Below are 18,351 nucleotides of genomic sequence, written 5' to 3'. Positions count from 1 at the left end.
AAGGATTCTACTTGTACTAGTTTAAACTGGTTAAGCATCCACCCTCAGGGTTCATCTAATTACCCTACACTAACACACGCGTTTTCAGTAATGCACATTATCGCGTTACGGTATACCGTGTTCGATATTAAATCAGTTCACGTTTTGGGCAATCTCGGGCGACTTGTTCGGCGACTGGGGTACGTCACGTACGTAAATGTTTGCCGGATCCGTTGTATTGGTATTTGGGTCTTCCGCTGGCCACCCCACTTCAATCGTCAAGGGCCATTGATTCGTACAGCTATTATATTGTAATGCAGGCATATATTGCACAAGTCTCTAAAATAAAATCGTTTTTTAATAAAACATATTTATGTTACACTTAACATAAAATAAAGATTATTCTGACGTTTTTTTTGCAAAATATTGAAATATGTATATAATTTAAACCTCTTTTAGTTTTATATCTTCATGAATATTCAAATAAAGGTTAAAAAATATTCTTAGTATCAAAAAAATGTACATAAATGAGTAGATACCCAAATAAGATATATAACCTCTCCAATTCTATATTTTAATATAAGTCATAAAGTTTGATCTCTGTCATTAAGCGTCAAAAAAAACTTTTAATAAAACTTTTAAACTTAGTAACGAGTCTGTCACATTTTTCCTAAAATAGTAATAAGAGATAAATGCGTGGTGCGTTTTTACAAACAGTTCAATTAATATGTAAAACTTACGAAGTTTTAAATATTTTATCGTTATCGCATCCTTTTAACTTCGAGCAGCAAAACAAAACTTATTAATCTCTTAATATTCATGTGTAGAAATGTTGCTAACACCTGTTTTAATGTATTTTCCTCTTTAAACATGGCTTCACTAAACTTTAATTGGTCTGAAAGCTCTTGAGTGAAATGGTTTTTACGTGGGAACGATTTTTGTGCATTTTAAAACAATTTTTAAGTGTTACAAATGTGTTGACGTCGAAGGGAATCGCCGAGAATCATTTCCGCGTAAAAATATTGTGGTTGTGGATGAGAAATCGAATCGCAAGTACCTTCACCCCTTTTTATTAATGTTTTATTGTATTTGTTTTGCGACAAAAAGAGACTGATGGAACTGTTTGTTCCAGGACGGTGCAGCACAATAGTCACACAACGTTGTCGCAAATTAATAAAAGACGTTTAGAATTTGGAGTTGATATAGAAACGTTCAGAGTGAACGATCGAAGACAAGATCATAGTGACAGTGAAGCCTCAATGGACGAAGAAGCAGCGAAACGGCGACGACGACTCCTTACAGAAGAAAGAAGAGAAGAAACAGATTCGTACTATAGAAATTATAACACACACCGAACTAACATCCTACGTCACTCCGACGAGGATGACGATTCACTTGTTCAAAAAACTCAAAACGCTCTAAAAACTTTAAGTTGCTGGGCACGAGACCACGCTGCTATTCCTAACGATCAAAGCGAAGACGCTAACGACTTTGATAACATTTTCAACGATAAACGTTCCGACAAAATGTTGCCATCATCACCATCTTTGTCTTCAGACAGTGCTGAGAACTCACGCCGAAGCTTCTCTTTGCATTGTCAAAACGACGAACTAAATGCTGCCATGAACGAAGGGATGGATCCCAGGGAAAATACTGAACGGCCACCAAAAATGGAAAATGACAACAGTATGGACAATTACAAGATAGACAAAAGTCCTAATCCCTATGATGCTTCTAATTTCGATGAATTGGCGGATTCTTCATCAAACGAACTAGAAATAGACATGTCAGACAGAAACGAAGACAAATACGAAGAGGACAGAGAAGCGAAACGTAGGCAGGCTGAAATAATCTCTGTTAACAAGCAATCTCTTTACAACGCTTACAAAGCTGCCACAGCTTCATTGCCGTATTCGACCCAATCCGCCTTCAAGCCACCAGCGGAAGTGAAACACAAGATCCACGGCTCCAGTTTTCCCAGCGAGCCATTCGGTGGCTATTCTAATGATCACGAGAAGAGTGCGATTCATAAGGGTTCGAAGCAGTACACGGTGCTGCAGCCAGCCGCTGCTGGGTCAAGGGCTGCTACAGCGTTGCAGGAGGCTCGCACTGTACCATCAGCTCAACCGGCGCGAGACTTGCGACCCATCAACCCTCTCTCCCCACCAGCCGTCCGAGGTACAATGATCCTTGGCTCGTCTCGTCCCCAACTTCTTAACGACACCAAACTTCGCTTTATGAATGACTTAAAAGTTTGTTTCAAGGTTGGCTGAGTTTACTGAGCAAAGCTGCAGTAACTTAGTTAGATATAAATTAACATATAACATAGTATTAAATCGTTGGTGTTGATCGTGAGATCTATAGAAGTTTTCATCATAATATTATATTTTTCACAGTTGCAATGTTAATCATGACTCACAAATTATATTTTACAATCTCGTTTGTAATAAAGACCTCGAACGTTTCATATGTGAAATACCACTTGCAAATTCAATAGCCATCGTCTATGTGTAGTCAAACTCCACCTACGTCAATAACGTATATAACGTATGTAGAGTATCCTTGTATGCTGAATTTACGTCATGCAATAAAAACGGGTCAGGTTATTGGGCGGGGCGGAGTAGTAACGCCCCGCATCTCTCAAAAGAAAAATTGTCAGTTGGACCGCGCAGCCGCCTGGCGATCTTTATTTTTTCTTTTAAGTTGTGGAGGGGTGGACCCTGAGTGGTGGGCGGAACTGCGCAGGTACGCCCTGCGGCACGCCCGCTGCTATCGATCGACCTGCTTCAACCCACGCCCAACTAGATGATTTACAAAATACTAATTTATTAATCGATTTGTCCGCAGAAGGCAACAAGTGTCCGACTCCTGGTTGCAATGGGCAGGGCCACGTTACAGGCCTCTATACGCATCATCGAAGGTAAGCTCGATGATTTTGATGCCTTTCAGATAACGGGATGTCTAAAAAGCTAGTACAATGCCAAAAAAAAATGCCATAAAATGTATACATTTCAATAGGATAATAAAAGTATAAAACGATTTCGTATCTTTATTGACAACTTACCATTTGTCCATCAGTCTGTCAGGATGCCCAAGAAAGGACAAAGTCACACCTGAGAGTAAGTAGAACATGAATAGTTTGAATGTAGTAGTATGCTTACAAGTATTATTTTACAGATTAATTCTTGTATGCAGCTATTTAAACAATCAATTTATTTTTATATGTGCATTCTCCTTTGTTTATTCTGTTTTTTTTTTTTGACATTTTAGTTGCATTTTTTAGGTTTCATGCATTTAAGGTTAGGTTGTGGACATTAGTGTAGCGACATTTGATTTGGTTAAAATACACCCGCTAAGATTGATAGTAGCAAGTTTATGAAACACAGAGTAGAATCACGAGTATATTGCTCTTCAAACTATGATTTAATCGTACTAACTTAGAATCTTCAAACAGTATGAGAGAACAAAAAACATTAATATATATGTTATCTATATAGAAATCTCTATACTATAAATTTTAAACTTTGATTAAATAAATGACTATTTTACGATTAAAAAAACTGAAAGTTGAAATATATCAATCAGTACTGTTTCCTTTTTGTGTCTACTCTGAAATCCAAAAAAATACGTTCTCAACAAAAAGCAAGGCATTTTGAATATCTTTTGCAAGTTTGCAATACATTGCAATTCTTTATATCAAATACTTTTATAGCATCACCATTAATACCAAAAATTAAAGATATAAGTTATTAGTTTAATCTGGTCTATATATATTAATCGTCTTTAAACTGGCAAAAGTACATGTCTAAATAAATGAATTCAAAGAAGAAACTCGACAAACAAAATAAAAGACTTAACATCTTAAATCAGCATTAATGGAGCGTTTGATCGACAGTATTGGCGTTGCACGAGACAATCTTAAAGTGTCCGACGCCGGGGTGTAACGGACGAGGTCACGTCAGTTCTAACCGCAGCACTCACCGCTCTCTTTCTGGCTGTCCGACGGCCGCTGCACGCAAAGCAGCAGCTCGCTCCCAACGAGGCCGACCACCGGGTACATATTGTTAATAAATCTGAATATTACGGAAAATAAATTACATAAAAATAAATAGACACTGACAGGATCTACATTTTTACGTATTTGATTCCCTTGGGCTTGGGTGTCAAATAAACGTTTCAGGCGTAAAACTCAAAAATAGTATTTATACATTTCATCCAGTTCAATTGCCCGCACCGGCTCCCGTGACTCAAGTGTCAGCCAGCACGTCAGATAGCCACACTTCAGACGGTTCCCGCGATCGGGTTCCAGCGGCGTCGCCGCAAACTCCGGCCGTGAAGCGCGAAGCCCCCGAACTGCTGGTGCCGAAGCGTGAGGCCGCCGAGCCCGAGCGCGACTCCCCCGGCATGGAGACGCGCCACGCCGGCTACGGCGCGCCGCCCGATCAGCGCTCACCATACGAACGACCGCCTGACGACCACGTACGGTCATACAGGTAAGGACTAAACTGATGCAGAAATATTAACGTCATTAGATGAAGTTTAAAACAATTAGAAGCTCTATTTGGTACAGCCCTTTCCCATTGATAAATTCAAATTGATCTGCTACATATTTGTTTCGATCACAAATATATATTTGCAAGTTTATTTGCATTGAGCAAATATTATAAATATTAAATATAGCTTCGCTGTAACCAATTTTAAAATAGCATCTTATCTACGTCCTAGTCAAATGAACGAAGCTCGGTACGGATACGAAGCTAGGTGCTATGAGGGCGCCCCAGCTTTTGAGAGATATGACCCAGCTCAATGCCCTCAGAGGCCTTACGGTTGGGAAGAAGAACGATACCATGACCCTCATTTGCCAACGCCAATGAAAACGGACCAATCAGAACAGGAAACAAATTCTGGACCTATATATCCTAGGTACGTAAAACCTATCCATCGTCATATATATTCTAGTATATCCATTTGGCCTATATGTGGTAAACGGGACTCGTTGCTTGAACTTATTATTGGAGTGTAGTACTAAACGTCTGCGGCTACTTGTATTGCGTTAAGAAATTAGTCCAAAAACTGACTAGTTGTTGTTGCGGCTTGTCTAGACCAATGTACCATTACGAAGCTGGCGGTGTAGGCGCCGTGGGCGGGGTGGGCGCTATGGGCCCAGGCGTTCCCCCCGGCTTCTCCGCTATCAATCTCTCAGTGAAGATAGCCGCAGCTCAGGCTCAACGTCCTCGAAGTCCCACACCCAGGGATCCTCGTGATCCACGTCCGGCTATAGATCTATCCACATCTAGTGGCAGTCCACAGGTGAGAATAGAATCGCAGAAAGTTATAGAATGTTTTTTTCGTAATTAATATCTATATGATAAAGCCCATTTATGCAACAGGGTCCATATGCGTCACCGGTATACACGAGCGCCGGTGGTGGCAGTGGGGGCGGTGCACGGGGAAGCCCGCAGCCGGGCGCTTCGCCCCAACTTACGGCAAGTCCCCAAGTTCCCAGTCCACAAGGCCAGACCCTCGACCTTAGTGTGTCCCGTTTACCACATAGGTGAGGCATCATGTATCATAGGTTTTTTAGCATAGCATATTATACTGGAAACGGTATTGTCACGATGTATGTATTTTTAAATACTATGTAATTCTAAGTCATATACGTTTGTTCACAGTAGAAGTTTTCCGGGTGGTGTTTCATACAGTCGAGAATCAACGCCGGATAGCGGTGGAAGCCATCCATATCTTGAAGCATACCATCGCGACACGGCCGGTAAGAATAATGAAATTTGAGATTCAAAGATATATTTTACAAACATATGAAGAAATAACCACTCGAACTGTTAGAAGAAATAAAATTATGTAGAAACATTTATTTCATAAATCTTAATCCCCTTATGTTGATAGAAAATAAAACAAAGTATACGAATTAAAAACGACTGCTCTAATTACTCCCGCTTTACGCCACGCTCACTTTTGCTATTACAACTCAGCAGGCGTTCGCATCAACGTTCAAAAGTGTATATGTACTTACGTATGCGGTTACTGGCCTAAAACGTACAAGGGCAGTAATTAAATTGTTAATTGAAACAGATAACCCTGACCTATACGTGATTTCAAGTATTATCTTCTTAATAAATTCGATATTTTCTAAAATAATTTTTGTAATTTCAATAATTACAGGACCTAACTATATTATAATATTTTCATTTTTCTTTTGTCGATGTATTCAAAACATATGTAGTAAAAAACTATTGCTACAACTTAATAATTAAGCGTGTTTGTTTATTACTTTCTGTTTAAAAAAAACACAATAAATTCAAGTGGCTAAGCTATCTGTTCTTAAACTTATATTTATAATGGTGACTTAAATTTTATACGATTAACTCTTTATATATAACTTAATATTTTATTTTTAAATATTAAAATTAATACATTTGAATAAAAGCAGGTTACGGTGGTGTAAGCCCTCACCCGGTAGCCGGATACGGTCTTGCGCAGCCGGATTACGCAGCTGCTGCTGCCGCTGCCGGATACGGTGGCTATCAGTACCAATGCGGGGCATACCCACCCCCGCCCGCGTACCCCCCGCACGCGCCGCCGTATTCACCACCGTGCTATATGCCGCCGCCGCACGCACCGCACGACAAGCCCAAGGATAGGTGAATATACTCAATATATTATTTGGCAACATTGCCACTACTTAACCTGAGTATACTTACGTGTACGTTATAAAATAAATGCAATAGAAATGTACGAAATACCTAGTTTGTTATTTATTACACGGCATTAATAGAATTCACGGCTTTAAATTAAACTGTTTTGTGAAAAGAAAATTAATACAGTACTGTTCTATTGTTAAGAGCCATTTCCAGAATTTTAATATATTACTATAATGGTAATTAGAACAAATTAAATGACTCGTTAATTTGGAAAGGTTAGTTATGAGTTACATAAAAGTGTTCAATGACAACATATGTATATACATAATACATACATGTGTATTTAAACTATTTCTTTCGTTATTTATTATAGGAATTGTTTTCCTTACTCTACAAACGGTTATCAAAAGAATTTTATTACGTGATATGAAATGGAATTACATTTACATTTGATGGTCGCAAAATTATAAAACTTATTATTTACTTGAGGAATAATAAATTAATTTAGAGAAAAAATGTTCTATTTATAACATTTTTAAATCCTTAATTTGTTGTTAAATTAAATGGTTAGGATTGCTGGATTGACGCGTATCTCGTTACGATGGTACTTATTCCCTAGTCAGTAGTTAGTGGAAGTCAAATATTCATGCCGTCAGTCTAAATATACCGGCGGCCGCGTTCGCTCACGATATACAACGCACGCTCTACTAACGTAGATAAGATATTAACACAAACGTCCCACAAAACAAGCTATGCGACAAAACAGGTGAGATATTAATCTAAGACAATCATATAAAATCGTTCCTCACAGTGACAGTGAACGCGCATATATCAATATTTACGCAAACATTGACCGAGTTAAAGTTTACAATTTCGATATAACCGTTTAATGACTTGATAATAATTAAATGAAATTCACATTCTAGTGAAAAATAAATTGTATTCAATATCAATTAATATTATAATATAGCAGTATTTGCATATTTTTATAGGATCTAGTGTAACTAGTAATAGTTCAGTTAATTTATTTACGAATAGCTATCACCGCGACGACTTTTACGGGAAACATGGTTACCGTATTCGGGAGTCGAAAGAACTGATCCACTGTCCCGTCCGAAGCTGCGACGGATCCGGACACGTGTCTGGCAACTTTGCAACTCACCGCAGGCAAGCGGGAGCATTTGTACAGATTTGCGTCGCTGTTGAATGCAATATTATCGTTTCTGTTTGCATAATACAGCTGATGATTTGTGCTCCATTCCCATTTTGTTCATTTCCGTCAATTGCGTCTTCCCGTGATATCGCTGCGAACTAACTGCATGACGGAACGTTAACAATATGCATCAAGAGTGTTTTGTATTTAAGTCAACTTTAACAAAATGTTTTTATTAGTATAACAGCTATACTAAAACAAAGATTGGATAAAGTAGCAATTTTTTTTTTTATTAATATGAAAAGTGCATCTTTAAAGACTCTTTGTCCAGACAAGAAGTATTTTACGATGATTTAGATTTAGAACTGTAACGTAAAAATACAACGCTAATTATAGTTTGAGAATCAAACGATCATAACAGATGCTACACATGCGTATTATTTTTATCGATATAAAGTGCTCTCACATTTCTCCTAAAAAGAATATAACTTGTTAATAGTTATTAGCTCTACGATTAACATTCAGAAAAGGTCATCTTTTCAATTGTCAAGGAAACGTACGTTATAATCTTGTCTAATCTTGCGTAACAAATACACACATAATATTTATAGCGTTCTAGCTGTTGTAATTATTAACAATTCCGAGCATGCCGGTTTTTATTTACTGTGTATTAAAAACAAGTGATATACTAAAAAAATATTCCTATTGCAGAATAGTTTCTTTGTGTTGATAGATTGTAAGCGTTTTTTACAATAAAATGCTCAACCACGGCATTGTAAGCAGTTTGTATATGTGCAGTCTGTCCGGGTGTCCTCGTGCTGATCGCTCTCAACTGCAGCCACATTCTCAAGAACTGAAGTGTCCCACACCAGGTTGCGACGGATCCGGGCACGTTACCGGGAACTACTCCTCCCATCGATCACTATCAGGTTGCCCCAGGGCTAATAAACCGAAAAGCAAGCCCAGGGATGGCCAAGATTCTGAACCGCTCAGGTGATTAATACATCGATGCTCGAATATTAATCGGCTAAATTATAAAACACTCGGCTATTTGAATATTGTAGTCATGAATTCGATAAAATTAATTCTTGAGACGGTTACGATAAGGACTACTTCATTATTTAAGCATTAAATAAAAATACATAATTGGTCTTTCAAAAACTTTTTAAACACAAAAGAGTATAATTCTTAAGGTTCGTTAAAAGTATAATGAACCATAGAAATTATTAGATGTAAGCGTCATTCATTTAAAGGCGGGTTCCAAAACATAATATAGTAAGTGACTGTAATATACGTTTGTTGATATTTGCACGCTGCTTAGATGCCCTATACCGGGCTGTGATGGATCTGGGCATGCCACAGGAAAATTCTTATCACACAGAAGGTAAGAATAGAGGATAAATGATATGATAGTCTCACCACTCCATTAAGAAATAGTTTTAGGTCGAGATGTAACATATACATATGTATATGTGTAGTACAAGTAGTATCACGTATTACAATTTAGCCAAGCAGGAGTTCAGTTAAACAAATATACATTTATGATATTAAATTAAAGTGTGCCGTAATTTATGTCGCTTGTTTGAGATGTTTATAATTTGCCTGTAATAGACACAAAAATGTGGCCATATTTGTGTATAGAAATGACCCCAATTAGTGTTTCTAATGAAATATATGTCCTCAGCGCGTCGGGCTGCCCTATTGCAAATCGGAACAAAATGCGGGTTCTAGAAAGCGGCGGCACAGTTGAGCAGCACAAAGCGGCAGTGGCGGCAGCGGCATCCGCTATAAAATTCGATGGCGTGAACTGTCCTACCCCGGGATGTGATGGATCGGGACATATAAACGGTTCGTTTCTAACCCATCGTTCGCTATCCGGCTGTCCCGTAGCCGGTGCAACCACACCGACGCCTCAACCAAAGAAACCGAAATATCCTGATGATATCACTCCGCTATACCCCAAGCCCTATTCAGGTTTGTATATCATATCAATTACCAGATGTCAAAAAAAAATTACTCTTTTCTTTTGTCTTTGATAATGAAAAATTCTATGACAGCCAATAATTATTACGCCTTTTACTAATGAAAATACTTTCTTTGGCAGGTATGGATATTAACATGCAGACAGGAAACGGCGAAGATTTAATGACATTGGAGCAAGAAATTACTGAACTCCAGCGTGAAAATGCAAGAGTGGAATCACAGATGATGCGTCTGAAATCGGACATAAACGCGATGGAGTCACACTTGAGCCATGGAGAAAGGGTAAGTCTTTACACATATTTCGTCTTAAATAAATCCACTACTCCACTAGCTCAAGAATAACAAAATCAAAATTTACCGATCCTATCTTTGTCTGATGACGTAGATGGTAGAGTCATGGCTCCAAACAACCAACTTTGAGTGCTAACAACAACTATAACATGCATTTGTGAGTACTACTTCATTACTATATGATATGGTAGTCACTCTAAAGAGGAGCCAAAATCCCTTGATTTTTTATATCGTTATATTTATTATCTTTGCTACGTGTACTGATAAATGTGTATCTTTCCAGGAGAATCAGCTCATCATTCATCGCAACAGCAATCTGAATGAATATTACGAAAGCCTTCGGAACAATGTGATCACGTTGCTGGAGCACGTTAAGATACCAGGAGGAGGTACGGTGCCCGTATCAACTGCCCCCGGAACTCCCGGAGCTGCACCCCCGACTGGCCCTGGTGATAAACCCGCCCACGATAACTTCGACTCTTATCTCACCAAGCTGCAGACCCTATGCTCCCCGGAAGGATACTGCCCCGATGAGAATCGACCGATCTATGAGACCGTTAAAAACGCGCTCCAAGACTTCACAGTGCTACCAACGCCGATATAAGGCTCATCCAGCGCCGCCGACAACGAGCGACAGTGATTATTTGCCATCACCGATTGCGATTGGCGGAGCTTATTTCGACTGACATATAAATTTAATGAGTCTAGAACAATGTAATGTTATGATATTTACCAAAGGTGTATTTTAAGACTGTTGGCATAAATGTCAAAACGAATACAGTGAATTATGAATGTATCTGTGTACAGTGTGACAGTGCGATGGATCCTTCGGACGTTATGTGTTCTATTTAGATACGATGTCTATTTTATAACCGTTGTATACGATGTGTGAATTCTTTAAGACATCACGTTACCGTTCGTAAATTCAGCTAGTCAATAAGAAGGACTTAAATTTAAATGAAAATGAATTTTAAACATTGTTAATCGTATATGCTTAAAGTAAGTTAACGTTAGGGAAAGTTTATACAATTGTACTAAGGGATTTTAGCACTACACTGCATTCAAACGGGATCTAAAGTGTAAATATGTACGTAATTCATTAATGAGACATTAGGTTATAGATAACTGTCTACAGTCGAAAGAGACGGTGTTTAGTGGAAATTTAAAAAAAGTTTTATCAATAAATGAACTTAAATAAAATATAAGGATGTTACTCTTTATTATGTTCATACTGGGTATGTGCCAAATGCTCTGCAGGGCCACTAGACCGCTGACGTACTAAGACTATTATTGGTATAGAGTAAAACAAAAGAAAAATCATTTAGCGAGCTCTAGTCAGTTTGTAAATAAATTGTGAATACATGATAGTCACGTCTCAAAGGACGTTCTTATTTATATTAGTAAATAACGATCTCATTAGATCAAGTAAGTTAAATAATTCAGTCATTAATTGATAACCATTGTAGAGATAAATTAATAATTTCTCTGTTAGCAAATGTTCACTTGCTGTGATTATGTTACGTGTTACTTATTTATTGTTACCTTTGAGGATGTGATAGCTCAAATCAAGGCGGGTTATTGTTATTTTGCTATGTTTTATTTAACACGCTTTACTCATGAATGTGCAATTATCGTTTTATTGTATTAAGATAAGCAACAATTTTGTTAAACTTTCAAACACAATTTCGCCAAGTTGCATCAGTACACTGATCAATAATGATATTCGCATATATAAAATCTACATAATAAATAATATGTTATTCTGATTGTCATATACGTTTCTGTAAAATATTGAGTATGTGTTGTTAAAGAGAATAAAATAATAAATGATGAAAATGGCTTCTATTTTATTTATTACCTAGTATCTACAATTAGATTAAAATATTTTTTTGATACGAAACGTATAGTTAATTAATATTAATTTAATAAATAGTAATAATATAGATAATAAAAAGTTTACACCCATTCAAATCAAATTAAAAAGACCCTAATGTAAGTAATGAAATTGAAGATAACTTTTTAACAGTTTGGATGTCAATGTCGCTCAATGTACATAAAATTTATCTATATAAATAAGACAAATATAATTTTTTATGTATTTACTATAATTTTAAAATTAAGTAAAACTGCGTAATTTTTATACAAAGGATAGCTGTATAGAACCTGCAGTCTTTAGCTACAAAAATATTTTTGTATGTATAAAATCGTTAAATTTATGAAAATATATCCTCATTTTTAATATCCTTTAATACAAGATTTTATTACCTATTTCCAAATTTCCTTTGTATTTTTGTAAAAAAAAAAAAGCTAAAAAATGTTCATAAAGACTGTAAATAAATATTCACGATAGAAATAAAATGATTTCTCACTCAGATTGTTAAATAATATAACTAGGTACTAATATTTTTTTCTATTGCAGTAGTAAGCAAGTATTGTGTATTCTGTAGACTGTCAAAGTCATGCTGTATTCTGTAATCAGTAATAAACATGTGCTTGTTTGTTGTGTATGATTAATTTTATTTTTTGATAACGTAATAAAAGTGCAGTTAATATGGAAAACCAACCTTCACGAAATAAAACGGTATGTACTTTACAAAAAAACTACATATGCAATACTGTACAAGACAGGGTTCTTTTACAATATTACACATTCGCAAATATTTTGTAACACATGATGCATTACCCCTAAATTTTAAAAAAAATCTACCATTTTTGTTGTATTACATAGAAAAGGTACTTTGACACCGTGCCCGAAAAGGACGAAAAGGCTCAAAATAAGAATGAAAATGTCAAAATATTTACTGTAAAAAGTACTGCAAAATTACTGAAAATTCAAAAGTATAAGGTGGGTATAAAACTTGTATAAATATTCTCTAAAAGAAATAAGTTTATTATAACACAATGGTTCATTTTCAGGAACAAAATATGAATCGTAGAAAGAAAACTTTTTTAAATAACAATAAAATAAAAAAGAATTTTCCCAGTAAAGCTCCTATTGACCCCAAAAAATTGGAACTCCATTCAAGGGGTGAAGGTTTTACAGGACAAGGGGTATTGCATCCACTTCATTTATTGAAATTAAAGAAAAGAGAAAAGAAATTCAGATATGCGCAAGAGCAGGCTGCTAGAGCGGACATTCTATTGACAGAAGGACAAGGGTGAGTAGTCGAACAATTTTGGTATAACATACATATATTAGATATTAAGTTTTCTTATAAAATTTTACCATCATACAGGTATTTAGAAGTAGATGAAGATAATAGAACTACATCCATTAACCAAAAAGTTATAGCTGATAATGTAGACATCACAGCTGCAACTAAAATATTTGAATTAAATCTTGATTTCGGTCCATACAATGCCAAATATTCCCGTAATGGTAGGCATTTACTTTTGGGTGGTAAAAAAGGACATTTAGCAGCTTTTGATTGGGTAACAAAGAAACTGCATTTTGAAATTAATGTTATGGAATCTATTCATGATATGAGGTAGGATATGTATGTTATTGTAATATGGTTTGTTATGTTTTTAATTTGATGATAAGCCTTTTAGCATAAGGACAATTAGCCTTTTTTTAGTATAAATACAAGTTTTGCATCATTAAATTTTTACTTTGATACTATCATCTGCGACAATTTAACAATGAAAATATAAATACAACTAATATTTTCTGACTACTAGACTTTTTTTTTTGTTTAAAACTACACTCTCCCAATGTTTTGGTTACTTTGCAGCTACCACGATCATGGACAGACGAGATAGAAATGTCTCTCAAAATAACCAAAAGGTTGAGAGTGTGGTTTTAAATAATACTAAAGGCATAGTAATCCGAAAATATTAGTTTCATTTAAATGAATACTCGCGAAAGTTTTAGATCTTATTAAATAAAAATATAGTTTGACATTGAAAACATATGATCAATGTACAAGTTGACAATATTCTTGTTACATAGAAACCTAGACTGTATGTACTTAAAGTAGCATATAAGTGACATTCCATGGAGCGAGTAAAAACTTTATGATTTTTTAAATTAAAAACATCCTTTTATAAAAATATAAATAAATTATGCCTATGTTTTCAGTTGGCTACATGTTGAAACAATGGTCGCAGCAGCTCAAAAAGAATGGTTATACATATATGACAATACAGGAACTGAAATACACTGTGTTAAAAAATTAGACAAAATACTTAAAATGGAATTTTTGCCTTATCATTTTCTACTAGCTGCAGTTGTATGTACATCATATTTAAAACACATTTCATTTCATGTTATGAGGTCACTAATTTTAAAAACTTGCAGAACGAATATGGATTTATGTCGTGGCTGGACATTTCTATAGGAGAAATAGTTGGTCATTATAATAATAATATGGGGAGGACATCAGTTATGACTCAGAATCCATATAACGCTACTGTATGTTTGGGAAACCCCAAAGGTGTTGTATCAATGTGGTCGCCGAGCTCGAAAAAGCCATTAGCAAAAATATTGTGCCACAAAACACCAATAACTGCTATTGCTGTTGATAATAGGGGCATGTATGTACATATATATATATTTTAAGTTTACTATAATCAGATGCTTCTTTTCAGTAATGATATAATATTGCACAGGTACATGGCTACATCAGGTGTTGACAGGAGTTTGAAAATCTGGGATATAAGAAACTTAGATGGACCGCTACAGCATTATAAATTGCGCAGTGCTCCTGTACATCTTGAGTTTTCCCAAAAAGAAATGTTAGCTGTTGGATTAGGAAATAATGTGGAAGTGTATAGGTATTGATTAAAACTAACATTGGTTACCAAGACCATTAATAACTATAATATGTGGATGTGAGATTAATATAATATTTTATTTTAGCGATTGTTGTATAAAAACAACAGACCGACCTTACCTCAGGCATAGAATGGCAAAAGAAATATCTAATTTCAAATTTTGTCCCTTTGAAGATGTTTTGGGTATTGGCAATACTGGGGGATTCACCAGTATCATTGTACCAGGTAAAACAAAGAAGAAACTCTATATACTAATTATTAAAATTTTATTGCACATATGTATATATTTACAACAAATTATATTAATTTGATATATTTTTGTTCTTCATAGTAATACTATTGTTAAAAATTTTAAATCATTCCACAGGCAGTGGTGAACCTAACTTTGATGCTCTGGAAAGTAATCCATTCCAAAATAAGAAACAAAGGAAGGAGGCAGAAGTCAAGGCATTACTTGAAAAGATACCTGCAGAAATTATCACTCTTAATCCATTTGAGGTTATGGAGGTAGATTTGCCATCAATGCAGGACAAAGTGGAGGCTCGCAATAACCTTTTGGTTTGTATTTCTTAATTTATGAAGTATTTTATAGACAAATTTGTCTGTGTGCAAATGACTATGGTTTAGTTTTTATTTATAATGTGGACAAATTTTATCTTCCTTTTAGTACCTGAAACCTAAAAATGTGGACTTTACACCAAAACACAAGAAGAAAGGAAAGACTAACATTGCAAGAAAGAAAATTATAAAAGATGCAGCTCGAAAGGTACTTTTTTATGCCAGACTTAAATGATTCACATACATAGTTTTTAAATACTGGTAACAGTTAATTGATTAAACAAGGTTTTGAACTTTTTATTATGGCTTGTCTGTAAGACTATACATTCAAAGGATTATTTTTACTTTCAGAAATTTATCAACCAATCAATAGAAGCAAAGAAGATTCTTAAACAACCAGAAGAAGATAAAATTTCAAAGCCCAAACCAATCATTTGGAGTTTTGGACAGATTTATATCAAAACCCAAGGTTAAACAACAATAAAATTACTTTCTTTTTAATATAAAAGTTTTTTTTTCTTATTCATAAATTGTATACACTATATACTATTTACATTTTCATTATAAATTTTAAACTTGATCACAAATATTAATATAAAAAAAAGTTTAACAATGAACTATAATAAATGTCATATGATTTAATATTAATTGTCCTATTGATTAGGATATGGAATATCAAATAAGTCACATAGTCCTTCAGTACCATATAGAGAAAATGAGAAATCCTGTTTTGTTACTGGCGGGCTTAGCCTTAAAAGGTATTCTGAAAAAAAAATAACATATTAGTTATGAACAACTAATTATAGATTATACAGTAACTTCTTGAAAGACTTACCTTGTGAATTTGTAGTCCCACTATCCCCATACCATTCTACTTCCTCATCCATAGTATCGTCATCTACAATCTGTAGACAAAACAAAAATTATATGTTACATACAAACAATAGTAAAAAAGATATGTAGCAATAAAGACTTAGTCTTCACAAAATCTTATATAGTTTCCTTTTTACTATTTAATGTTTTAAAAAAATGGTGATTTCTTATCATAAAAAGAACTTTAGTCACCTTATCCTTTTCAACATCACACAAAAGTATAACACCAACAGGTTCATTTGATTTTAAATGTAGAAAATACTGATCTTCGCCTGCACCCTGAAGAAGAGAAAACATAATAAAGTATTTATTTCTATTGGCTATATGATCCATAACATTCAAAAACTGGACTACTCACCTCATCTAATTGCCCAACTGATAAATTGGCCCCAAGTGGTGCTTCCAATACAAGCACTTGACTATCATGGAAACAGTTTTTTACATCATTTTGAGTCACATAAGACAAAGCATCATTATCAGCATCATCTATGACATTCTTTATACTTTGCTCAATCCAGTGCATTTGCCTATAAATAACTAGCATATTTTATTCCTATGCCTATGAATTTAAAAATACAAACAAAAAAATTATTTACATACTTGTCTAATAACTCTTCATGTTCCTCCAAAAGACCTATTTGTTTCCTTAGAAGTGTCACTTTTTTACCAATTTCTGATGTATTTCCATCTGGACTGGCACCCCTACAACATTGAATTAAATATAAACTTTTGTATCCCAAAAAATTTAAAAGAAATTCCAAATAAAAATAACAAAAGATCCTTACTTCCATTGTATACTATTCTTACTTCGCTTTTCTATCAAACCAATTCCCTCTAGAACGTTAGTTATATCATAAATGCGCCGTTTTTGTCTTACTGCCAATAAATCAGTTGCCTGAAAGAGAAATACGGCTAAATAAATTTATAGAACTCATTCCATATTCAAAAAGACTCACATTCGTGCAGAATTTAACTATAATATAAGCATCACTTACGATTTTTAAATCTAAAACTCCATCCTTTGCTTTTTTAAGTAAAGACACGAACCTCGTTGTAAGCAATCCAAGTGATTTTTCATACCTTTTATAAGAGTACAGCTCTGCCATTTTAAAATAAGTATTCTAATAAATTGATAAATTAATACTTTTATATTTTTGCGTTGCGGCGGGATATCCAAAAGTTCACAGGTAGAAACATGTTTACATTATCACAGATTATATTATCGGTTAACTGATTTCTAACAGAGTAATAATCTTCATACTTGGCCACAAATTAAAATTAATTTATTACATTATAAATAGATTTTATATTGTTATTGAAATTTATTAGCCATATATGAAAAAAATATATTTTTTACTCAATGTTAATTTGAATTAGTGTCCTCTATCTAGTGTGTGAATTCAAAGCACGAACTAAAATTATTTTATTATTTAATAAAAAAAAAAACAAAGAAATAAATTGAAAATATTTATTATAATTTTCAAAAAAGTACACATTTGTTATTAAAAAAAAAAAGTAATTTCTCACCACGTTCGACAGATCACAATAAGTATAAGGATGTGTACTTTTTGAATACCCTTTAATTTATAAAGAATGATTTTATAAATACAATAATTTTTTAAATTGGCGAATTCAGTCATATTAATTAATGAACACATATTCTCATACGTTGTAACTACTACATTTGGATATAACTAATGTTTCTTAAATAGAAGATTTAAAATAAGCGAAACTGCTTCATAAATAGTAATTTTGCTGTTATAACACACTAAATATGGGTTATTTTCAAGAACATTAAGTTACTAAAATACAAGTTAGTTAGGTCTCATTTTCACTAATGTTACGTGTTTGTAATTTATCAATAGTTGATTTCAGGTTCGTAACTGTTAACTCTTGAAGTTAACAAGTTCAAACGAAGATAGAGACTGTAAAGACCTTTGTGGGATATAAGGTTTCAAATCCCTAGCGCCATAGTAGTGTGTTTTAAGGGAATGATAACATTGTGGAATTTTGAAAGATAGCTTAAACTTAATGATACTAATATATATACATATATATTTAAGTAACCTTGCCTTAATT

The 18,351-nt window shown here is 34.4% G+C and overlaps 3 protein-coding genes across 3 annotated transcripts; 2 read left to right on the top strand and 1 right to left on the bottom strand.

Moving 5' to 3' along the window:
* Window positions 1–849: 849 nt before the first annotated feature.
* LOC116767400 (myelin transcription factor 1) lies at window positions 850–11,904 on the top strand. The gene is made up of 16 exons (XM_061527568.1): window positions 850–872; window positions 1,112–2,157; window positions 2,827–2,899; window positions 3,058–3,098; window positions 3,875–4,033; window positions 4,199–4,472; window positions 4,705–4,902; window positions 5,082–5,289; window positions 5,370–5,533; window positions 5,655–5,749; window positions 6,428–6,638; window positions 7,677–7,805; window positions 8,590–8,784; window positions 9,476–9,765; window positions 9,896–10,056; window positions 10,349–11,904. The coding sequence occupies exons 1-16, from the start codon at window positions 850–852 to the stop codon at window positions 10,667–10,669; spliced, it is 3,588 nt and encodes a 1,195-aa protein (XP_061383552.1). The 3' UTR covers window positions 10,670–11,904.
* A 601-nt stretch (window positions 11,905–12,505) lies between these two features.
* Window positions 12,506–15,907, top strand: LOC116767616 (WD repeat-containing protein 46). The gene is given in 12 exon segments (XM_032658020.2): window positions 12,506–12,646; window positions 12,794–12,910; window positions 12,982–13,223; window positions 13,302–13,553; window positions 14,147–14,297; window positions 14,366–14,601; window positions 14,677–14,841; window positions 14,927–15,066; window positions 15,209–15,399; window positions 15,509–15,607; window positions 15,751–15,807; window positions 15,809–15,907. Coding segments are annotated over 12 exon segments (1,755 nt in total). The 5' UTR covers window positions 12,506–12,616; the 3' UTR covers window positions 15,884–15,907.
* LOC116767424 (transcription factor E2F4-like) lies at window positions 15,091–17,482 on the bottom strand. The gene is made up of 7 exons (XM_032657737.2): window positions 17,268–17,482; window positions 17,058–17,167; window positions 16,873–16,974; window positions 16,631–16,799; window positions 16,465–16,551; window positions 16,235–16,304; window positions 15,091–16,162 (listed from the first exon to the last, which is right to left on the bottom strand). Exons 1-7 carry the CDS (start codon window positions 17,376–17,378, stop codon window positions 16,053–16,055), a joined length of 759 nt encoding a protein of 252 aa, XP_032513628.1. The 5' UTR covers window positions 17,379–17,482; the 3' UTR covers window positions 15,091–16,052.
* Window positions 17,483–18,351: the final 869 nt, after the last annotated feature.

The sequence above is a fragment of the Danaus plexippus genome (genome assembly GCF_018135715.1).
Source record: "Danaus plexippus chromosome 9 unlocalized genomic scaffold, MEX_DaPlex mxdp_26, whole genome shotgun sequence".
Taxonomy (NCBI): Eukaryota; Metazoa; Arthropoda; class Insecta; order Lepidoptera; family Nymphalidae; genus Danaus; species Danaus plexippus.
The sequence above is the reverse complement of the archived record's forward strand: the minus strand, read 5'-3'. Positions and strand labels throughout refer to the sequence as shown.